The 19,471-nt window shown below is 33.7% G+C and overlaps 1 protein-coding gene across 4 annotated transcripts in view; it reads right to left on the reverse strand.

Moving 5' to 3' along the window:
* The window catches only part of ERCC6L2 (ERCC excision repair 6 like 2), a 139,971-nt gene that overhangs the window by 56,293 nt on the left and 64,207 nt on the right, over positions 1-19,471 (reverse strand). For all 4 annotated transcript variants that reach the window (XM_053205165.1, XM_053205164.1, XM_015068299.3 and 1 more), the window contains exons 7-12: positions 17,761-17,901; positions 16,618-16,731; positions 15,596-15,715; positions 9,602-9,673; positions 8,852-8,997; positions 6,077-6,172 (exon numbers count right to left, since the gene is read on the reverse strand). In XM_053205165.1, coding sequence (XP_053061140.1) covers positions 6,077-6,172; positions 8,852-8,997; positions 9,602-9,673; positions 15,596-15,715; positions 16,618-16,731; positions 17,761-17,901 — 689 coding nt within the window. The remainder of the gene's footprint in view (positions 1-6,076; positions 6,173-8,851; positions 8,998-9,601; positions 9,674-15,595; positions 15,716-16,617; positions 16,732-17,760; positions 17,902-19,471) is intronic.

Consider the following 19,471-nt stretch of genomic DNA (forward strand, 5'->3'; position numbering starts at 1 on the left):
ATCTTTTGATTGGAAAGTTTAGTCCATTTACATTTAAATGTATTAATGACAGGGTAGGATTTACTTTTGCTATTTTGTTTTCTGTATGTCTCATGGCTATTTTGTCCCTCATTTCCTCCATTACTGCCTTCCTTTGTGTTATGTGATTTTTTTAGTGACACATTTTGATTCCTTTCTCATTTCCGTTTGTGTATATTTTATAGATATTTTCTTTATGAAGATTACATATAACATCCAAAAGTTATAACAATCTACCTTAAACTGATACCAACTTAACTTCAATTGCATTAAAAAACTCTCCTTTGCAGCTTTGTCCCCACTTTTGTGCTTGATATCAAAAATTAAATCTTTATATTCATTATTCATTAACACAGACTTATATTTATTTTCATGCATTTGTATTTTATGTTTTTAAAAGATTTTATTTTTAGGTCATCTCAACACCCAGCGTGGGGCTTGAACCCACAACCTCGATATCAAGATTGCATGCTCTAGCAACTAAGCCAGCCAGATGCCCCTGCATTTGTCTTTTAAATTAAAAAAAAAAAAAAATAGGGGTGCCTTGGTGGCTCTCGGTCAGTTAAGTGTCCAACTTTTGATTTTGGCTCAGGTAATAATCTCATGGTTCATGAGTTTGAGTGCTATGTTGGGCTCTGTGCTGACAGTGTGGAGCCTGCTTGGGACTCTCTCTGCCCCTACTCGCCTCTCAAATAAATAAATAAACTTAAAAACAAACTGTGAAAGTTTCATTAAATACAAAATAAAAAGATTTATAAACCAAAATAATAGTAAGACTGGTTTTTTATATTTGTCCCTGTACTTACTAGCACTGGAGAATTTTATATTTTTATATGGTTTTGAGTCACTGTTAGAGTCCTTTAATTTGAACTTGAAAGTCTCTCAGCATTTCTTTTAGGGAAGGTCGAGTGGTAATAAACTAAGCTTCTGTTTGGGAATGTTTTAGTTTCTCCCTCAGTTTTGAAGGACAGTTTTGGCTGATATAGAATTCTTTGTTGATGTTCTTTTCTTTTGGCACTTTAAACATATCATTCTACTGCCTCCTGGCTTGTAAGGTTTCTATTGAGAATCTGCTAATAATCTTACTGGGGAATCTCTTGTACACTACAGGTCATTTTTCTCTTGCTGCTTTCAAGATCTGTCTTAGACTTTCTCCAGTTTGATAACCTGTCTCAGTGTGAGTTTCTTTGGGTTTACCCTACCTGGTGTTTGTTAAGCTTCCTGTATTTGCATATTAATGTCTTTCCTTTGAATTTGGGACATTATTATTTCAGTCATTATTTCTTCAAATAGCTTTGTCCTTTTCTCTCTCTTCTTTTGTATTCCTACAATGTGTATATTGGTCTATTTAATATGTTCCATGAGTTCCTTAAGCTATGTTCATTTTCCTTTGTTTCAGTCTTTTGGTTTGTTGCTCCTCAGATCTGTCTTCAAGTTTGCTGCCCAAATATGATGACTCTTTCTAGTGACTTTTTTTTTTCATTTCAGTTATTATATTTTTCAGGTTCAGAGTTTCTACTTTGTTCTTTTTATATATACATAATTTCAATCTCTTTGCTAATATTTTAATTTTGTTTGTATGTTGTTTTCCTGATTTCCTTTAGATCTTTGTCCATGTTTCCATTTAGCTCTTTAAGATAGTTGTTTTAAACTCTTTGTCTAGTAAGTCCTATGCTTGTGTTTCTTTAGAAGATTTAATTTGTTCCTCTGAATGAGCTAGTTTTCCTCTTTCTTTATAAATGCCTTGTACTTTTTTGTTAAAAATTGGCCATTGATAAAACAGCCACTTCTAGTCTTTGCAAACTATTATTGAAACATTCATTAATTAGCAGGCTGTGTCTTGAGTCTTAGGAGGAGCTCAGGGTAAGGATTAAAAAATTGTCTTTGGGGGGCGCCTCGGTGGCTCAGTCCGTTAAGCGGCCGACTTCAGCTCGGGTCATGATTTCGCGGTCTGCGAGTTCGAGCCCTGCGTCAGGCTCTGTGCTGACAGCTCAGAGCCTGGAGCCTGTTTCAGATTCTGTGTCTCCCTCTCTCTGACCCTCCCTCATTCGTGCTCTGTCTCTCTCTGTCTCAAAAATAAATAAATGTTAAAAAAAATTTTTTTTTTAAAAATGTCTGGTCATTTTTGGTTATGTGTGACCAGGGCCTGTGTGTTTGGGTGTGTATGTTTTCCGAGATCTCCTGTATACACAACTACTTTTAAATGTCTTACTTTCTCAAAAAGTCTCATCTCAGCCTCTTCTCAGGGCTTTAGATATATTCTACTGTATTCCTCTACTGTAATATACAGTCCCACTACTGCTTTCATGCACAATGGGGCCTATAACTGTCTTCAACAGCTTCTGCCAGTCTGAGCTCCAAGCTATGCCACCGTTTCTTACCTAAGCACTGTCAGGTGAAAAAGAAACCATTCCCTCTGGCAGCTTACAGATAGGTTAGAAAGTTGCAAAGGAGTTCCACACTGCTCTTTCCAACCTGAGAGGGAGGGAACAGGGAACTAACTGTTACTTCCTCTTCCTGGCTGTGCTGTGCTGTGCCAGGAAATGGGGTGAGGCAAGAATGGGTAAAAATGCCATGAAATTTCCTACAGTTTTGAATATAGCTTCTTCTTGATTGGGAATTTGCTTGATAACTGTAGATCTTTGATTTAAATAGCTTCCATAAAGTTATTTTAATCAGTGTCTAGTTTTTTAAATCCACCCATGGGGAAACATATACCTAGAGCTTCCAGTCTGCCATCTTGCTGGCATCACTCTTTGATTTCCTCTTTAATACAAGAGTTATTTAAAAATATATTTTATATTTTAAAATGTCCATATGGAGAGATTTTTATTAGCTACAAGCTCATTGTTACTTTCTAGGGTCTTGTCTTTTGTATTAATTAGAGGCATGTAATCTAGTCCTTGTGGTTTCTATTAAAATATATTGTTATTTAAAAGTATGCTCTAAAACGTTTTTTGAAAGACTGGGTATTTTCAGTTATTATATGGTTAAATACATTTATTAAGTTAAAGGCTAAATAACTGTTAATCAAATAATTTATATACTTCCTTTTTTTGCCTAGTTGATCTATTAATCTTTGAGAGAAGGGTATTAAGTTTCCCATCATGATTGTAGATTTGCCCATTTCTCATCATAAAAGATTGTCTTTGTTATGTAGTGACTATTATACTTTCCTCATCGATTGTTCCATTTTGTTTTCCTCAATGCATTTGCCTTGAAGTCTATTAATATTTTGCCGTTCTTACTTTTTGTTATCATCTCCCTGATGAGATTTTAAATATATTTTATTTTTAACCTTCTATGTATTTTTGAATTTTATAAATATATAAAATTATATCTATAGCAATAAGCATAAATCTGAATCTAACATTTCATTTTTACCTTCTTTTTTTGTTTAAAAGGAAGTTTTACGTTTGGCTTTATTTCTCACAGTTTACGTTAGGTTTTATATTTGCCATGCTTAGTTTCTTTTACCTCTTGCTATACACTCATATTTCCAATCATTTTACTGAAATAATCACATTTTCTCAGTGATTTTTTAAAAATTTCTTTTAGTTGTGCCCTTAAATTTTTGGCTAAAATTTTAAGAACACTTTTTTTTGGCATAAATTTGAAATCTGACCAGGATATCCAAATTCTTTTTTGATGAAATATAACTTCTAACACAATTACCCCCACCCTCCCAATGTTTTATTGAAATTATATGAAATTTTAGTGTTTGATTCTTATTAATTTTCTTATACCATCCCTTTATATTTCTCAGAATCCTTTCTTTATAACTGCATTAAGTCTCTCAACTAAACCATCAATAATTATTTAGACTTAAATATAAATTTTTCAGTTCCTAGATGTCAACAGATGATTTATTTCCCCTCACATATTGATATATTAGTCATTGATTACAACTATAAGTCAAAATTATTTTCTTGCAGATACATCATATGAATTTTGTCACTTTGACAACTTCTGTTGTCTTCTAGAATTCTATAATGCAGATGAAAAGTCAGTTTTTCAAAGTCTATTTTGCAGGAACAGTGGGATTTGCAGAAATGAGTGGGATTCTCATTTGTTGGTAATCTGTTTTGTTCTTTTTTCTTTTCTTTTTTTTTTTTTTTTTATAAATAATTTCCTCTCCCTCTTTCTCATTCAGGCATTGTTTAGTCCCCTTATCTTTGGAACTTAGAAATATCAGCAAAATGTGTTTCTGTTTTTTCTCCTGCTCTGTCACTGTGTTTTCAAATATTCATTCCTTTTATTTTCCATATCAATTTTCACTTTCAGTCTCCTCCATTTTATTACTCAGACCTTGTAATGAGTTATTTGGTAACACTTTTAAATTCTAAGCATTTCTAGTTTTCTTTTCCATGCACTTTTTTTCAGGGTGCCCTATTCTTATTTTATTTCCTTCAGGGTCAGTTTTTCATCTTGGCCCTTTTCTTTCATACTGCTGGTTTTATTAAACTGTCTCACAATTATTTTTTTTTTAAATTTTTTTAATGCTTATTTGAGAGAAAGAGAAGAGTGTGAGTGGGGTAGGGGCAGAGAGAGAGGATGACACAGAATCCAAAGCAGGCTCCAGGCTCCAAGCCATCAGCACAGAACCCAACTCAGGGTTTGAACTCATGAACCATGAGCCAAAGTCGGAAGCTTAACTGACTGAGCCACCTAGGCGCTCCATAAAAGGTCTCATAACTCTTAGTTTTTCATTCATAATTACAAATGAAGAACTGGGTGGACTGCACAGGAAAGCTGGTCTGGATTTCCATGAAGGTACATAAGTCTATTTAATCATTTCCCCATTTTGTGTTCCACAGAGACCTGGGAAGCAATCCTTCAGGTTCAGTTCTGCTTTATGATCTGATCCTAATGCCCACTGTAAAAACCTTTTGTCAGTCAGATTCCCCACTTATTTATAAAATTTATGAAACAATTCTTCCAGTTTTGATCAAGGGGCATCTGTTGTAGGCCAACCTCTCTTTATATTGGGTATGGGAGAGGAAATTGTTTTAGAGTTAGCACATTAATTAATTTCTAACAAGAATTCACTCTGGTCTGTTTCTACATCCTATAGTTACTGACCCCAAGCTTGAAATTTCTCTGTGCTCTCCTGCTGACTTTGGATTGTGGCTTTTCTCTGCTGGTTTCTTGATTACACAGATGCTGTTGTAAGACAGATTCTGCCTTCTACCTTCTGAGAGTTTCTCCAAACTTCTGATCAACTAGTAGTGACCTTTCCTATCTTCCTGCAGTATGATGCGTTTGTTCCCTTTTTTTTTAAGTTTTTACTTATTTATTTTGAGAGAGCGAGCAAGTGCAAATGGGAGAGGGGCAGAGAGAGAGAGAGAATCCCAAGCAGGCACCATGCTGTCAGTGCAGAGCCCGAGATGGGGCTCGAACCCACAGAGCCGTGAGATCATTACCTGAGCCCAGACCAAGAGTTGGACACTTAACTGACTGAGTCACCTGTCCTTCTTAAATCAATCCTGTCAAAATGGGATTCTGAGATAGAAAGAAAATAAATTGCCGTTATCAGCCTGCCATTTGGGTTCAGATCTGAATACAATTTTTAATTACTTTTTTTTTTTTTAAGTAGGCTCCATGCCCAGCAGGGCCCAACTCATGACCCTGAGATCAAGAACTGAGCTGAGATCAAGAGTTGGATACTTAGGGGCACCTGGGTGGCTCAGTCAGTTAAGCATCTGACTTCAGCTTAGGTCATGATCTCACAGCTTGTGAGTTCGGGCCTTGCATTGGGCTCTGTGTTGACAGCTCAGAGCCTGGAGCCTGCTTTGGATTCTGTGTCTCCCTCTCTCTCTGCCCCTCACCAACTCATGCTCGGTCTCTCTCTCAAAAATAAATAAACATTAAAAAAAAAAAAAAGAGTTGGACACTTAACTGAGTCACCCAGATGCCCCTTAAATGCAATTTTTTTAAATAAGGTTTTCTCTGTCTTCTAATCATAGTCATATTATAAAAGCAACTTAAGAGAATCACAAGGGGGTATTTTCAGATTCAAAGTATTTGCAAATCACTTTAAATTTTGTCAGTATTATACCTGTCAATTGCTTGAAGATCATTGGCTGGATTCCAAGTAGGATCAAACAATACAACAACATTGGCACCAACAAAATTGAGGCCTAGTCCACCAGCCCTGAGGAAACAGAATTGGGCACATTAAAATAGCAAAAGCATAGTCATTGCCTTCTAATTCAATTTGCCAGGTTTCTGTAACCAAATCAACACAATACTGCATTAACATCATAAAAGATGATTAAAACACAAACATGCCACAAACAAAACAGCTACAGAATAGTTTTTCTACCATTCTAGAATAATCCTAAAAGAAATTGACCATTAAAGCCCACGTAAATAGGTTGTACTGTTTTTTTTCATTGTTTTGGATATTCAAATACGATGCTGTAAGGTCTTCCTAACATAATTTTTAAAAATTGTAAGTATGGTCCAACTAAATAAAGTAATATACACATTTTTAAAAACCAAGGCAGGAGTAGATGCACTTCTTACTCCTCTCAGTAAGTGCAGCTTAAAATGCTGGGCATCATATATAAAATAAATGTAAGACCTGAAAGGTAGAGAGAACAAAGCATGGCTAGAGACTATAAGAACTAAGGAAGGACATGGCAGTGAGTTCTCCAGCTTTGTTTTTGCTTAAAAATCCCAGACTGGGTTCTGGAGAAACCAGCAAACTGGAAATGCCAACAGTCAAGACCAAAAAAAAAAAAAAAGGCCCAAGAAAAGCCCTTTTCCTTTAGCTAAAGAACCAGGAAAGGTATAGACTTTTAACACAGAAAATGTTAGATAATAACCCGCCTATTTTTGGAAACACCATGGAAAAAAAATCTATGACCTGAATCCCAACCTGGTCAGTAAAGGCTGAGTGAGGAGATTAGATTTCCACTCTTGCTTGACTAAAATGGGGTGCCTCTCACCTCCACTCAGAGGATATCACAGAAGACTGAGGAGCTGGGACATTCATTTCTGCCCAGCTATAACCCAGTCGCCTCTGTAATGTCAGTGGAGGACGTACAGAAACAGTAATCAAGTGCCTCACTCTTGGGATGTCAATAAAAGCCAAGCAAGAAACATGGATTCCCATCCCTATGTGGCTGGCATGATGTCTGGCTAAAATAGAGGGGGAAAGCCCCTCTATAGATAGATAAGCTCAAAATAAAAAATTACAAAATGTGTGAAGAAACCATGTACCATGAGCAAGAACAAGAGGGAACAACAGAAGGATTAGCAGCCCCAATTCAGGAGTTAACAGAGCAAAAAGAGCCATTTAAAAAGGGATTTTAAAAAATAATGATTGAAATTACTAAAGAAACAAAAGAAAAGCTAGAAAACATAAAGAACAAAATATAAGTAAAAATGATTAGGCAGATTTGAAAAATACCAATAGGGCTTTAAACATGAAAAATACAGTCTTTAAAAACTCACTAAATGGGTTAAATAGAAATTTCTAACATAGAGATAATTAGGAGCATTATGGCAGATCTCATCAAATTAGATGGGGGTGAACAGACAAGGAATGGCAGATGACAGCTTGTCTAGAAGTTCGGTACTATTTGAAGTATTGTTGAAGGCATTTGTTACTTTGGAGACATTATTTAAGAAATTAAGCATGTTTATGTACTTTATAAAACTTCACAGAAGACAATATCCTATGTCATTTAATGCTCGTAGGTAAGGGCTCATATGAGAAATTACTTCTTGAATCCATTCACAGGAAAATGGGAATCCAGAGTGCCTCTCAATGCAAGAGTTCAAGGAGAATTTCGGTGTTCAAGTAGCGCATTCATCATATATATAATTTTATGCCTCATTTTAAGTAATTTTTTGTTGACTTTTTACATTTTACATGTTTGCTTTTAACTTTTTTTTTTAAAAACAATTATTATCCTTGAGAGAGACAGCACAAACAGGGGAGGGGCAGAGAGAGGGGACAAAGGATCCAAAGCAGACTCTATGCCAAAGCACCCAGCCTGATGTGGGGCTCAAACTCACAAACTGTGAGATCATGACCTGAGCCAAAGTTGGACGCTCAATGACTGAGCCACCCAGGCACCCTGCTACATTTGTTTTTAAAGTCCTCTGAAATTGTTTTTGCAAGATAGTGGGGGTAAATCTATAAAGTACTTATTACATTAGATGTCAAAAGTTAGGGATTTGTTGCCCCCCAAAAGGGATTAATCTTCTTAGGTGTTTATACTGGCATAAATCTTGCTCTAAAGTGTATATATTCTTTAAAAGGTTTTAATGAGAGATTCATAAATAGGTGTTAGAACTGACTTAACTTTTATAAAACCTATTAATGTAGAGCTGCTATGGTTGAGACCAGGTAGACAGAGGGAGGAAATACCTGGCCCACTAACCCTAGTGAGCTCTCTAGGGCTGCTTGAGCATACTTTAAAAGCCACTGCTACAAATGATTCTTAGTTATTTGATTAATAACTCAATTACTCAATTAAGTCTGACTGTTCTGACCACAGACATGAATAAAAACACTACCACAGAAAATTCCTAGGAGGAAACATCCATTTCTTTTGATTGTTATCTTTATAAACCCAGACATATAAAGAGAATCCAGTGATGATAAGGAAATTGAGAAAAAAGGTTAGGTAAAACTCAAGATATTGTTATTTCAGTCATAATTAATATAATAGCATTTTTGCTGCTTCTCCTCAAAGCCAAATAAAACAAGGCAATATAATCATAACCACTGAAAATTAATCCAGTAATAATTTTTAAATTACCCTAAATCTTAAAAGCAATTACATAAAAATCAAGTTATCAAATTTTATTTTCTTACATTGTGGAGACAAGGCAAATGTTAACATCTTGTGTACTGTTGAACTCTTTCACGATCTTGATTCTTTCCTCTGATTTCGTACTTCCATCCAGTCGTCGGTAATCAAGGCCAGCTGCCATACAGTATTGCTGCAGAACATCAAGTAACTAGAGAAAAGGTATGGAAATGGGCAAAGACAAATGTATGGTTTAATAAATTTCGTACCACTATAGAGAGAAGATTTACTAAGTATTAATAATTGCTGCTCACAAGTTCTTTCTTATAATTACAAGAGCAACAAATATTTTCCTGACTTCTGGCTTATGTATTTCTCCCCACTATCCTGAAACTGACTATAATATTCACCAATGGTTGTTTTTTAAATCAATCTTTCAGGGAAAAAAAAATCAAACTTTATTTTTTTTTGAAACTAAAACCAAATAAAAAGTATTGGCCAAATAATTTATGTAAGTGAATTTCATTATTTGTGCTATTTTCCAAGTTCTAAAATCTCTTACATGCCTTAAAGAACACTTTAATTATTAATAAAAACATCAACAGAGAATTAAAAATCTTTGAGTTTGCTCTTTGACAGTAATTTTGATATCATTGAGATTTAAGTGTCTGTTTTAAAAGTTGCTTATGTCACTACTATTTTCTACAGTATGTATAAGATAAAACTGTGGCTGGACACTGTTATGTCTCTTAGGATTTATGCCTCAAGAGTTAGGGCTGGGCCAATTAAGAGTATATACTTCAGAAGGAACTTACCTTGGTGGAAAAGGAGAAAAGAAGTATTTTATCTTTGTTTTTCCTACAATGATTTAAAAGCTGCTGAAGGACCTAGAAATGAACCACAGAAATCAACCACCAATGAACCAGTTCCAACTAAAAGCACACTTTATACATATAAACATCACTAGAGAATTTCTTAAAAATTATTTTTATACAACATAACCTCAGTCCTCTTTCCTAATTCCCTTCATTTTTGCCAAGTTAGAGAAATAAAGTATTAGATATTACATGAAATGTTATTCATCATCATACTGTCAATAATGAGGTAAGGTTCCCAAAGACTTTTGTTTCATCTCATCTGGTTTTAATAAAAAAGAAACATTTTAGATTATGGGATGCATTTAAATGAATTAATTTAATTTCCAAAAAACACTTTCTTTATACCTACAATATGTTCAGAAACTAAATTACAGAACAGTATTCCTTTTAGGAAGTATTTAAATTTTTTCTAGATAGACGTAATGAAATGTGTTTAATTACATCTAGGTCTTGATATTTGTTTTCTTAAAATAATCAGTCACATATACACCTCTTCTTATTTTATCCTCTCTGCTTCTCTATTTACAGTAAGTCCTGACTTCCAGATTTGATTCTGACCTCAAAATGTCAATAATTTGCCCCAAATATAGTGCTTTTAGGGAGGAAGCAAATAATCCAAACCTGTGTATAACAGTATCACTGTTATTTTTAAAATAGGCATTTCCACATCTGGCAGTGACAGTTCCAGAACACTGTGGAAAAGTAATCCACAAAGGAAAGAAAAGGAATTTTCTGTACTAAGCCTAAAGTTTTTCTGAATTATGCAATAAACACTTCAATTTTGTTTATTCACTGATAAGCATTTAAACTTAAACAAAAAATCATATTCAATATAACACTCTTTTAATAATTGACTAAGAGAAGATATTGTGCTAACTCTGACCCCCATGGTCCAATCCCTCAGAAAAAGCTATAGAAAAAAAAAAAGCTACTCAAATAACCAAACGGTGATAAAAATGTCATAGATCAAGTCAACATAATTTTAATACTTGCAAAACTTATAAAGTAAGTTTGGCATTAACTTTATTTTTTAATAAAATAACTGATTCTGTATAAAGGATGTGCATTTGAACTTCACATAATACAATAACTTTTTAAAATTAAAGACTTTTTTTAGAGCAATTTTGGATTTTCAGAAGAACAGAGTAAAATATACAGAGAATTTGCCCAGAATCCCTCTCCCGCATCTTATATCCCTGCCCCTCCCTGCACAAAGTTTTCCCTATTATTAACATCTTGCATTAGGGTGGTACATTTGTAACAACTGATGGATGAATAAATTGTTAATAAATTATTATTATAAACTATTATTAAATTATTAACTATTATTATTAACTAAAGTCTGTTAACATTATTTATAATAGGGCTCATTCCTTGTGGTGTACATTCCATGAGTTTTGACAAATATATAATGACATGTATTCACCATTAAAGTATTATATGGAATTGTTTCACTGCCCTAAAAATTCCCTGTGCTCCATCTATGTATCCCTCCTTGCAAACTCCTGACAACCATTTATTATTTTATTTTCTCTACAGTTTTGCATTTTCCAGAATATCATAGAGTTAGAATTATACAGTAAGTAGTCTTTCAGACTAGCTTCTTTCACTTAGTAATATGCATTTAAGGTGACCATGTCTTTTCGTAGCTTGATAGTTCATTTCTTTCTATTGTTGAATAATAGTCTATTGCCTGAATGTATCACAACTTATCTATTCATCTACTGAAGGACATCTTGGTTGCTTCCAAGTTTTGGCAATTATAAATAAAATTGCTAAAAGTATCTGTGTACAGGTTCTTGTGTGAACTAAGTTTTTAATTTACTTGGGTAAATATCAAGGAGCGCTGTAAATAACAATGTTCACACTAAGAAATCTTAAACGTAACTTTTCTCAAATTAGTCAAGCCTAGAGAAGAACATGACCCCTATATGATCCCAACAGCACTAAACTCGGTTTTCTAAGCCTTTTCCCCCACCCCTCACAGTAAGTGGCTCTGTGGTATTTCCCAAGGGAAGGGAAAATGAGGATTCTTATCAGGGGAATAAGTGCAATTTTTGACCATCTGCTTGAATAGTAGTTGAGGTCAAAAAAAGACCTTCACATTTAACAGAAAGAGCTGGAGTTCATGAGTATAGTTCTGAGGGTATGAAGGGTACAGTGAGCATTATATCAACAAATAAATTGCAGCTGTAGGCTGACCTATAATAAGAGAAGCAGAACTAGTATCTATCATCACTTGAATTCAAGAAGTACATGCAACTTGGATTTCTTAACCCCAGAGACAACAGATTATAAGCCTATACATTTTGTATCACGAAATTACCAGGTGATGTTGATAATCAAATGATGAAACACAATTTTAAAAATATAACCTTAGGTTATTAATATCAGTCTCTTTCTTGTTGGTGTTCTCTCACAAAGTAAATTATAGGCGCCTTTCACATATAAAGACATCAACCCAGACTCCATCAATAATTCATGCTTGCTTTTTCCCTTCTAAAACTCATAACAAAAAAAATGTAATAATTATTTTAATCAGACATTATTTCTAAATATACATTAATGAGTAGTTATAAAATTCCATTTAATATCAAGAGTAACTTTTTAGTGAAGAGTCACAATAAATGATATTTAAATATATAAGAATAGATAATACAGTTTTCATAAGGAGGCCATGATTTTTGAAAATATTCTATTGGCTTGAATTATGGGATAATAAGTGCTCAGTTCCAAATTAATTGAGCTTTTTATATAGTTTTATTTAAAATAAATAAAGTCGGGGCACCTGGGTGGCTCAGTCAGTTGAACTTTCCACTCTTGATTTCAGCTCAGGTCCTGATCTCACAGTTTGTGAGATCAAGCCATCAGGCTCTGTGCTGACAGCATGGAGCCTGCTTGGAATTCTCTTTCTCCATCTCTCTCTGTCCCTCCACCATTCATTCTCTCTCTTTCTCTCCCAAAATAAGTAAACATTAAATAAATAAATACATAAATAAATAAAAGTCAATAAAATGGATGACAAAAATAGATTTATTATTGTTAGGAAATATTGGTAGGAAAATTACTACTATTAGTTTGAATTATTTATTGTCATAATAAAAGAGAATATTCTCACTAATACAAACTTATTTATTTAAAAATACACAACTCTCAACAAAGTGGGTACAGAGAGAACATACCTCAACATAATAAAGGCCATATGTGACAAGCTTACAGCTAATGTAATATCCACTGGTAAAAACAAAGCTTTTCCTCCAACATCAGGAATAAGACAAGGATGCCTACTCTTGTCACTGTTATTCAGCACTGTACTGGAAGTCCTAGCTAGAGCAATAAGGCAAGACAAGGAAATAAAAGGCATCCAAATGGCAAAGGAAAAAGTAAAAGTGTCTCTGTTTACATATGGCATGATCTTATATATCAAAAACCTAGACTCCACAAAAAACTGTTAAAACTAACAAATTCAGTAAAATTACAGGATACAAAATCAATCTACAAAAATTCATTGCATTTCTGTACATTAATAAGGAACCATAAGAAGAAGAAATTAAGAAAACAATCCCATTTACAAATGCATAAAAAAGAACCAAGTAAAAATAAATTTAACCAAGGAGATGAAAGGCCTATACATTGAGAATGATAAGACACTGAAGAAGACACAAATAAATAGAAAGGTATTCAGTGTTCGTAGGCTGGGAATGTTGGAAAATGTCCATACTACTCAAAGCAATCTATAGATTCAATGCAATCCCCATCAAAATTCCACGGCATTTTCCACAGAAATAAGAACAAACAATACTAAAATTTGCATGGACTCACAAAAAAACCTGAATAGTCAAAGCAATCTTGAGAAAGAGCAACAAAACTGGAGGCCTTGTTGGAAATCACACTTCCTGATTTCAAACCATACTACAAAGTTATGGTACTATATGGTACTATATGGTACTGACATTAAAACAGACAGGTCAATGGAACAAAACAGAGAGTCCAGGAATAAAGCCAAACATATATAGTCACTTAATTTATGACAAAGAAGCCAAGAATATACAAAGGGGAAAGGATACTCTCTTTAATAAATGGTGCTGGGAAAACTGGACAGCCACATGCAAAAGAGTGAAATTGATCTCGGTAAGACATCTGCACCCCCATGTTTACTGCAGCATTGTTTATAACAGCCAAGACTTGGAAAAAATGTTAGGTGTCTATCGACAGATAAATGGATAAAGAAAACATGAAATACACATATACAATGGAATATTCGGTCATAAAAAAGAAAGAAATCCTGGCATTGCAACAACATGAATGACATTATGCTTCATGAAATAAGAGAGACCAAGAAATATAGATACTGTATGATCTCACTTATATGTGGAAACTAAAAAAAAAAAAAAAGTTTGAGGGGTGCCTGCATGGCTCAGTCGTTTGAGCGTCCGACTTTGGCTCAGGTCATGATCTCACCATTCATGAGTTCAAGCCCCGCATTGGGCTCTGTGCTGACAGTTCAGAGCCTGGAGCCTGCTTCAGATTCTGTGTCACCCTCTCTCTCTGCTCCTCCCCCACTCACACTTTGTCTCTCTCTCTCTCTAAAAAATAAATAAAAAATTTAAAAAAAATTTTTTAAAAGTTTGAATTTATAGGTGCAGCGAACAGATAGGTGGTTGCCAGAAGCTAGGGGTGGAGGCAGGCAAAATCGATGAAGGTGGTCAAAAGGTACTTTTCAATTGTAAGATAAACAGGTGTTATGGATTTAATGTACAGCATGGTGACTATAGGTAACAATGCTGTATTATATATCCGAATGTTGCTAAGAGAGTTGATCTTAATAGGCCTCATCATAAGAAAAAATAACTATGTGTGGTGATTGACATTAAATAAACTTATTGTGATAATTATTTAGCCATATACATATGTATCAAATCATTATTTTGCACCCCTAAAACCAAAACAATGTTATATGCCAATTATATCTCAATTAAAAAAATACATACCCAAGTATTTAAGGTAATCTTCTTGGCTTTTATTCAATTTTATTGAATTTAGAGGTCCAAGTAAACTACACTATGATGAATTTATGTAGATTAACTGCTAAAAATATTTCCAGGGTTTTAGAAACAACAACAACCTACCTCGAATTACTTATTTTATTTATTTAGCCAAAAGAAATAACTTACTCTTTAAAAAATTAAACCATAAAGTTGAGAATTGTTCTGTAATAGTCTCTGAATCCATAAAGATTCTTGACAGTTATTAAAGAGTTAAACAAGCAAAGTCTGCTGCAAAAAGGCTGGAAGCTGTCAGCAATCATGCAGCTGTCACAGGCCTACGTCATGGGTGGAGAACCTAGCCATACTTTTCACACCTTCCCTTAGTAATATATCACCAAGGGCAGCACCTACAGGTCAGTTTCCTAGTGTACAACAAATGCTCCCTTGCCACAAATGAGATTAGCAACCTTCCAATACAGATTGGCAAGTGAAACCAAGAGGCAGAAAATTCAGTATAGACAGAAAGGTCTTGTCCACCTTGAACTCTTTAAGAAGTTCCTTTCTCTAAGTCCAAGCTATTGTATAGCCTCCTCCTCGTATTTGGCACTAGCGTTTGTGTTTCTGGTAGATTATCTCCTTAAACATTTGAAGACAAGCTATTATATATGCAGCACAACAGCGCACATTTTTAAGCAGGCATAAGTCTAATACATTGATAAGGAGAGTCTAAAGTGTATTTGATGTAACCACTAAGTGAGACCCTACTGCATGTATGGTTCATTGTGAGCTAGTAAATGCTGACACAGCTACGCCAGTCATCTTTGGCCAGTCTCTTCTGAATGATTGGGTATCTGTTCTGATTAGTTGGTGTCCCTGTCACACTACTGATAAATATTTTGAATATCATCCTTGTGTGTATGCAGCCTGAGAGAAGAGCACTTACCTTCATCTTACCACTGTATTTTGGGTCAGAGAGTGTTTCAAAGGCTGCATCTTTGCTTTTCTGCACAAAATCTGGGAATTTGGAAAATACCTGATCACATATCCTTTTGATAAGTGTTTCCTTAAGGAGAAAAGGTAGAAGAAAAGAAATTTCAACTTAACACATTTAAACCTATATAAATTGAGATTGTTTATGAAAAAAATTCTATTTAGAAGGAACATATTACTTTGAAGATATTATCTTCTCTAAGTCAGACTAATAATTCAGAAAACCTTAAAGTGATAATGTTAATTACATATGGTTTTGATGAGTTCTGAGATAATGATAGGACTAATAATGTTATCATTATTCTTTTATGATTTCCAAAACAAGAAATCAAATACTTCCTAAAGAGCAAACAGTACTATCAAAGAACAATATTAAATTCTTATTAAATTTTAAAATTACATTTAAACAGCATTAAGATTATAACACAAAAAGAAAATAGAAAATCATTATGTAAAAAGCTTTAAAGAAGTTTTTTAAATTTATGTTGTGCTCTAGAATAAGATACAATCGAAATGACCAAAGTAAATGATTGCATTTGTCTAAACTTTGAAATTACTCATTTATGCCAGCTTGGGAAATACTCCTAATGTTTAATATACAGGTTATTACAAATACATTTTAATCCAATAGATTGAACAGATGGAATTAGACACATGATTAGTGGAAGAGGACTGACTCATCAAATATCTTACTTAGTAATTACATCAAATATGTTAGGAAAACGAATATATGAACGTTATCACAGGTATAAAAAAAGAACTGTTATTTTAACTTAGGCTTTAATTTTCTCACTTCAATTAAAAACATATGAGCATATATTTCTTTGACACCTAAATTTAAAAATGAGCAAGTTCAGTTTCCTCTTTAATTGCATGCAAAAATAAAGATATCTTTATTGGCTAAGACATTTTATACCAAATATAAAATCTTTATACCAGTAGCATCATGAAGAAGTACAAAAAGCCAACTCAAACCTGTTGTTTGGAGGTGCTAGCAGTCTGCAGTAGTGCAACATGGTTAGCTACCTTTTGAAGGACTGCAAGGTAACTGAAATACAAGGTTTTCACTGTTTCGCCATGTGAATTGGTCTGTAACCAGAAAGACAGAAAATAAAAACAGCAAGGAACTAACATGGCTATGTAACTACTTACTTCATGAAATCTATCACTTACACTAGTATTTATCATTTGGTTACTACTAGCACAATACATTTTGAGAAAATAATGGTCAACTGTTACACAAAATATCCATGCATCACTAATGTGGAATCATACTTTTGGTGAACCATAATACAGTGATGTTTAAAAAATAAAAAAAAAAAAGAGGGAGAAAGTCCTCATTTCAGAAAGTATTTATCCTCATGACACACAGTGATAGAAATGCTGCCAGAAGAGGTCCCTGGTAATAAAACTATGGCATGGAGGCAGGGCTGTAACAGAGCCCTTCACTATTCTCATTTATATTCCAAGGCTTCCTAGGAAACTGTGCATTTACAAAAGAGTGAGGTGGCTAAAAACAGCAAAATAAATGAGAGGTGGAACAAATATCAATCTAGAGAAATATTTATTTAGGGTCCCTCTATGTACATGGATATTTGATAGATAACTTGATAATAAAATAGGTGAAAACGGGCAGGAAATATAGATAGGTTAAAAAAATACAAAGTATATTTGTTTCTAAATAAAAATAAAATACTCTATTATACCAAAACACAGTTCTTATTAATATTCTATCAGAATATTTTAAGCCTGCTATCAAAGAGTAAGTTTACTAGTAAGGGATAATGAGAAAGTTTTAAAAATTAGATGAAATTTCAAGATGAAAGTAGGCTACTTTCTAATAAAAGTTGAAAGGGAGGATATCAAATTGAAGCTACTAGTTTCTGAGAGATACTGAAAAAGTGGTTTATTGAAAAGATATATGAATACTGTATTTTGCTATGATTACTATTTGATATTGTAAAATATTTTTGAAAACTATTCCTTTTTATTAATTTATGGTTTCTAAATTTAGGGAACTGAGGAAAAGTTATTTTATCTGCTCCTTACTCTTACAGTAGAATAGACAACTGTGTAATCAAAACCAAGATCGTGAATATACCACACAGAAATGCTTGCCTTGAAACAACAATTTCTCTTTTTCCGGCCACTGTTACAGCTACAAGGCTCAGAAGACTGAAGTATCAAAGTCACATCTTTTGTTTCTAATACTGTTTGATAGACAGCTTTCTGAAAATCTGTCAGAGAACAATACACCATCTGCCAAGATAAAACACAAGGTGATTATCGGTACTTTTTAATAGTAGTAATAGTCACAATGCACATCAGATTTTATAAATTTTAAGAGTGAAACTGCTGATAAACTATTTTTCTTTTAGATACATTATTATGACAAATTCTCCTGATTTTCCTATACTCTTTGCTACCATCTTACCCTAAACTACATAAATAGAACTTTATTTTCAAATAAATCTCACAGAACTTTTTTTTCAACTGAAAGGAATCAAAATATGAAAAAATAAGTTAAGTGTTTTCCTTATATATTTCTATATAGAATGTACTCTATATTTCAGGGTTTCATACTATTAGCCCATCATGCAAATATATGACTACAGTTTAGGTCAGATAAAAAAGTAGATGAGAAAAGGGAAAACTTTAGAACAATCGTATGAATAGTATTTAATGAATTACTTGAAAATTTATACTAAAAACAGCATAAAGTATTTGTATTTTATATCCTGGTGTAAATTTCTAATATTAGTAAAGGTAAGAATTAAAAAATACACATAAAACAACTACAAGTTTCTATTTTGTGTCCAATTCCAAGAAAAGAAGAAAATATGATAAAATAATGCCACTAAGTTATGTGGGATATAATTTACCTTAGATTTCTAGTAGGACTGGAAACTGGTAAATGTCTTCTAGATGTAGCTCTATATAATCAAGGTCATAAAACTCATAATAAGATTTTGAAAAATGTGAACAAAAAGGAAAAACCATCTATCTATAAATATTTATGTATTTATATCACTACAACAGAATAGTATTGCTAAAAAATGACAAATTCTGTTGTTTCTTTTGCTATAAAGAAGCTTCTTAGTTTGATTAACCTCACTTTTTAAATTTTTGCTTTTGTTGCTTATGCTTTTGATGCCATATTCAAAAAAATCATCAGCAATCATCACAAGATCAACGTCAAGGAGCTTTTTCCCTGTTTTTCTAGGAGTTTTACAAGATCACATCTTGTGTTTTAATCTTTAACCCATTTAGTTACTTTTTGTGAGTAGTAGAAGATAGGAGTCCATATAAATATACAATTTTCCCACTACCACTTATTGAAAAGAGTATCTTACTGAGTATTCTTGGCTCCCTTGTCAAATATTAGTTGACTGTATATACATGGGTTTATTTCTGGGCTCTTTATTCCACTCTACTGGTCTATGTGTCTGTTTTTATGCCAGTACCATACTGTTTTGTTTACTATAGCCTTGTAATATAGTTTGAAATCAGGAAATGTGACACCTGACAACTTAGCTGTTCCTGCTCAAGATTGCTTTGGCTATTTTGGGGTATATGGTGGTTCCATACAAATTTTAGGACTGTCTGTTCTATTCCTGAAAAAAACTGCCATAGGAATTTTTTTTTTTCAACATTTATTTATTTTTGGGACAGAGAGAGACAGAGCATGAACGGGGGAGGGGCAGAGAGAGAGGGAGACACAGAATCGGAAACAGGCTCCAGGCTCTGAGCCATCAACCCAGAGCCTGACGCGGGGCTCGAACTCACGGACCGCGAGATCATGACCTGGCTGAAGTCGGACGCTTAACCG

Source organism: Acinonyx jubatus, chromosome D4, assembly GCF_027475565.1.
Source record: "Acinonyx jubatus isolate Ajub_Pintada_27869175 chromosome D4, VMU_Ajub_asm_v1.0, whole genome shotgun sequence".
In the NCBI taxonomy this organism is placed as follows: Eukaryota; Metazoa; Chordata; class Mammalia; order Carnivora; family Felidae; genus Acinonyx; species Acinonyx jubatus.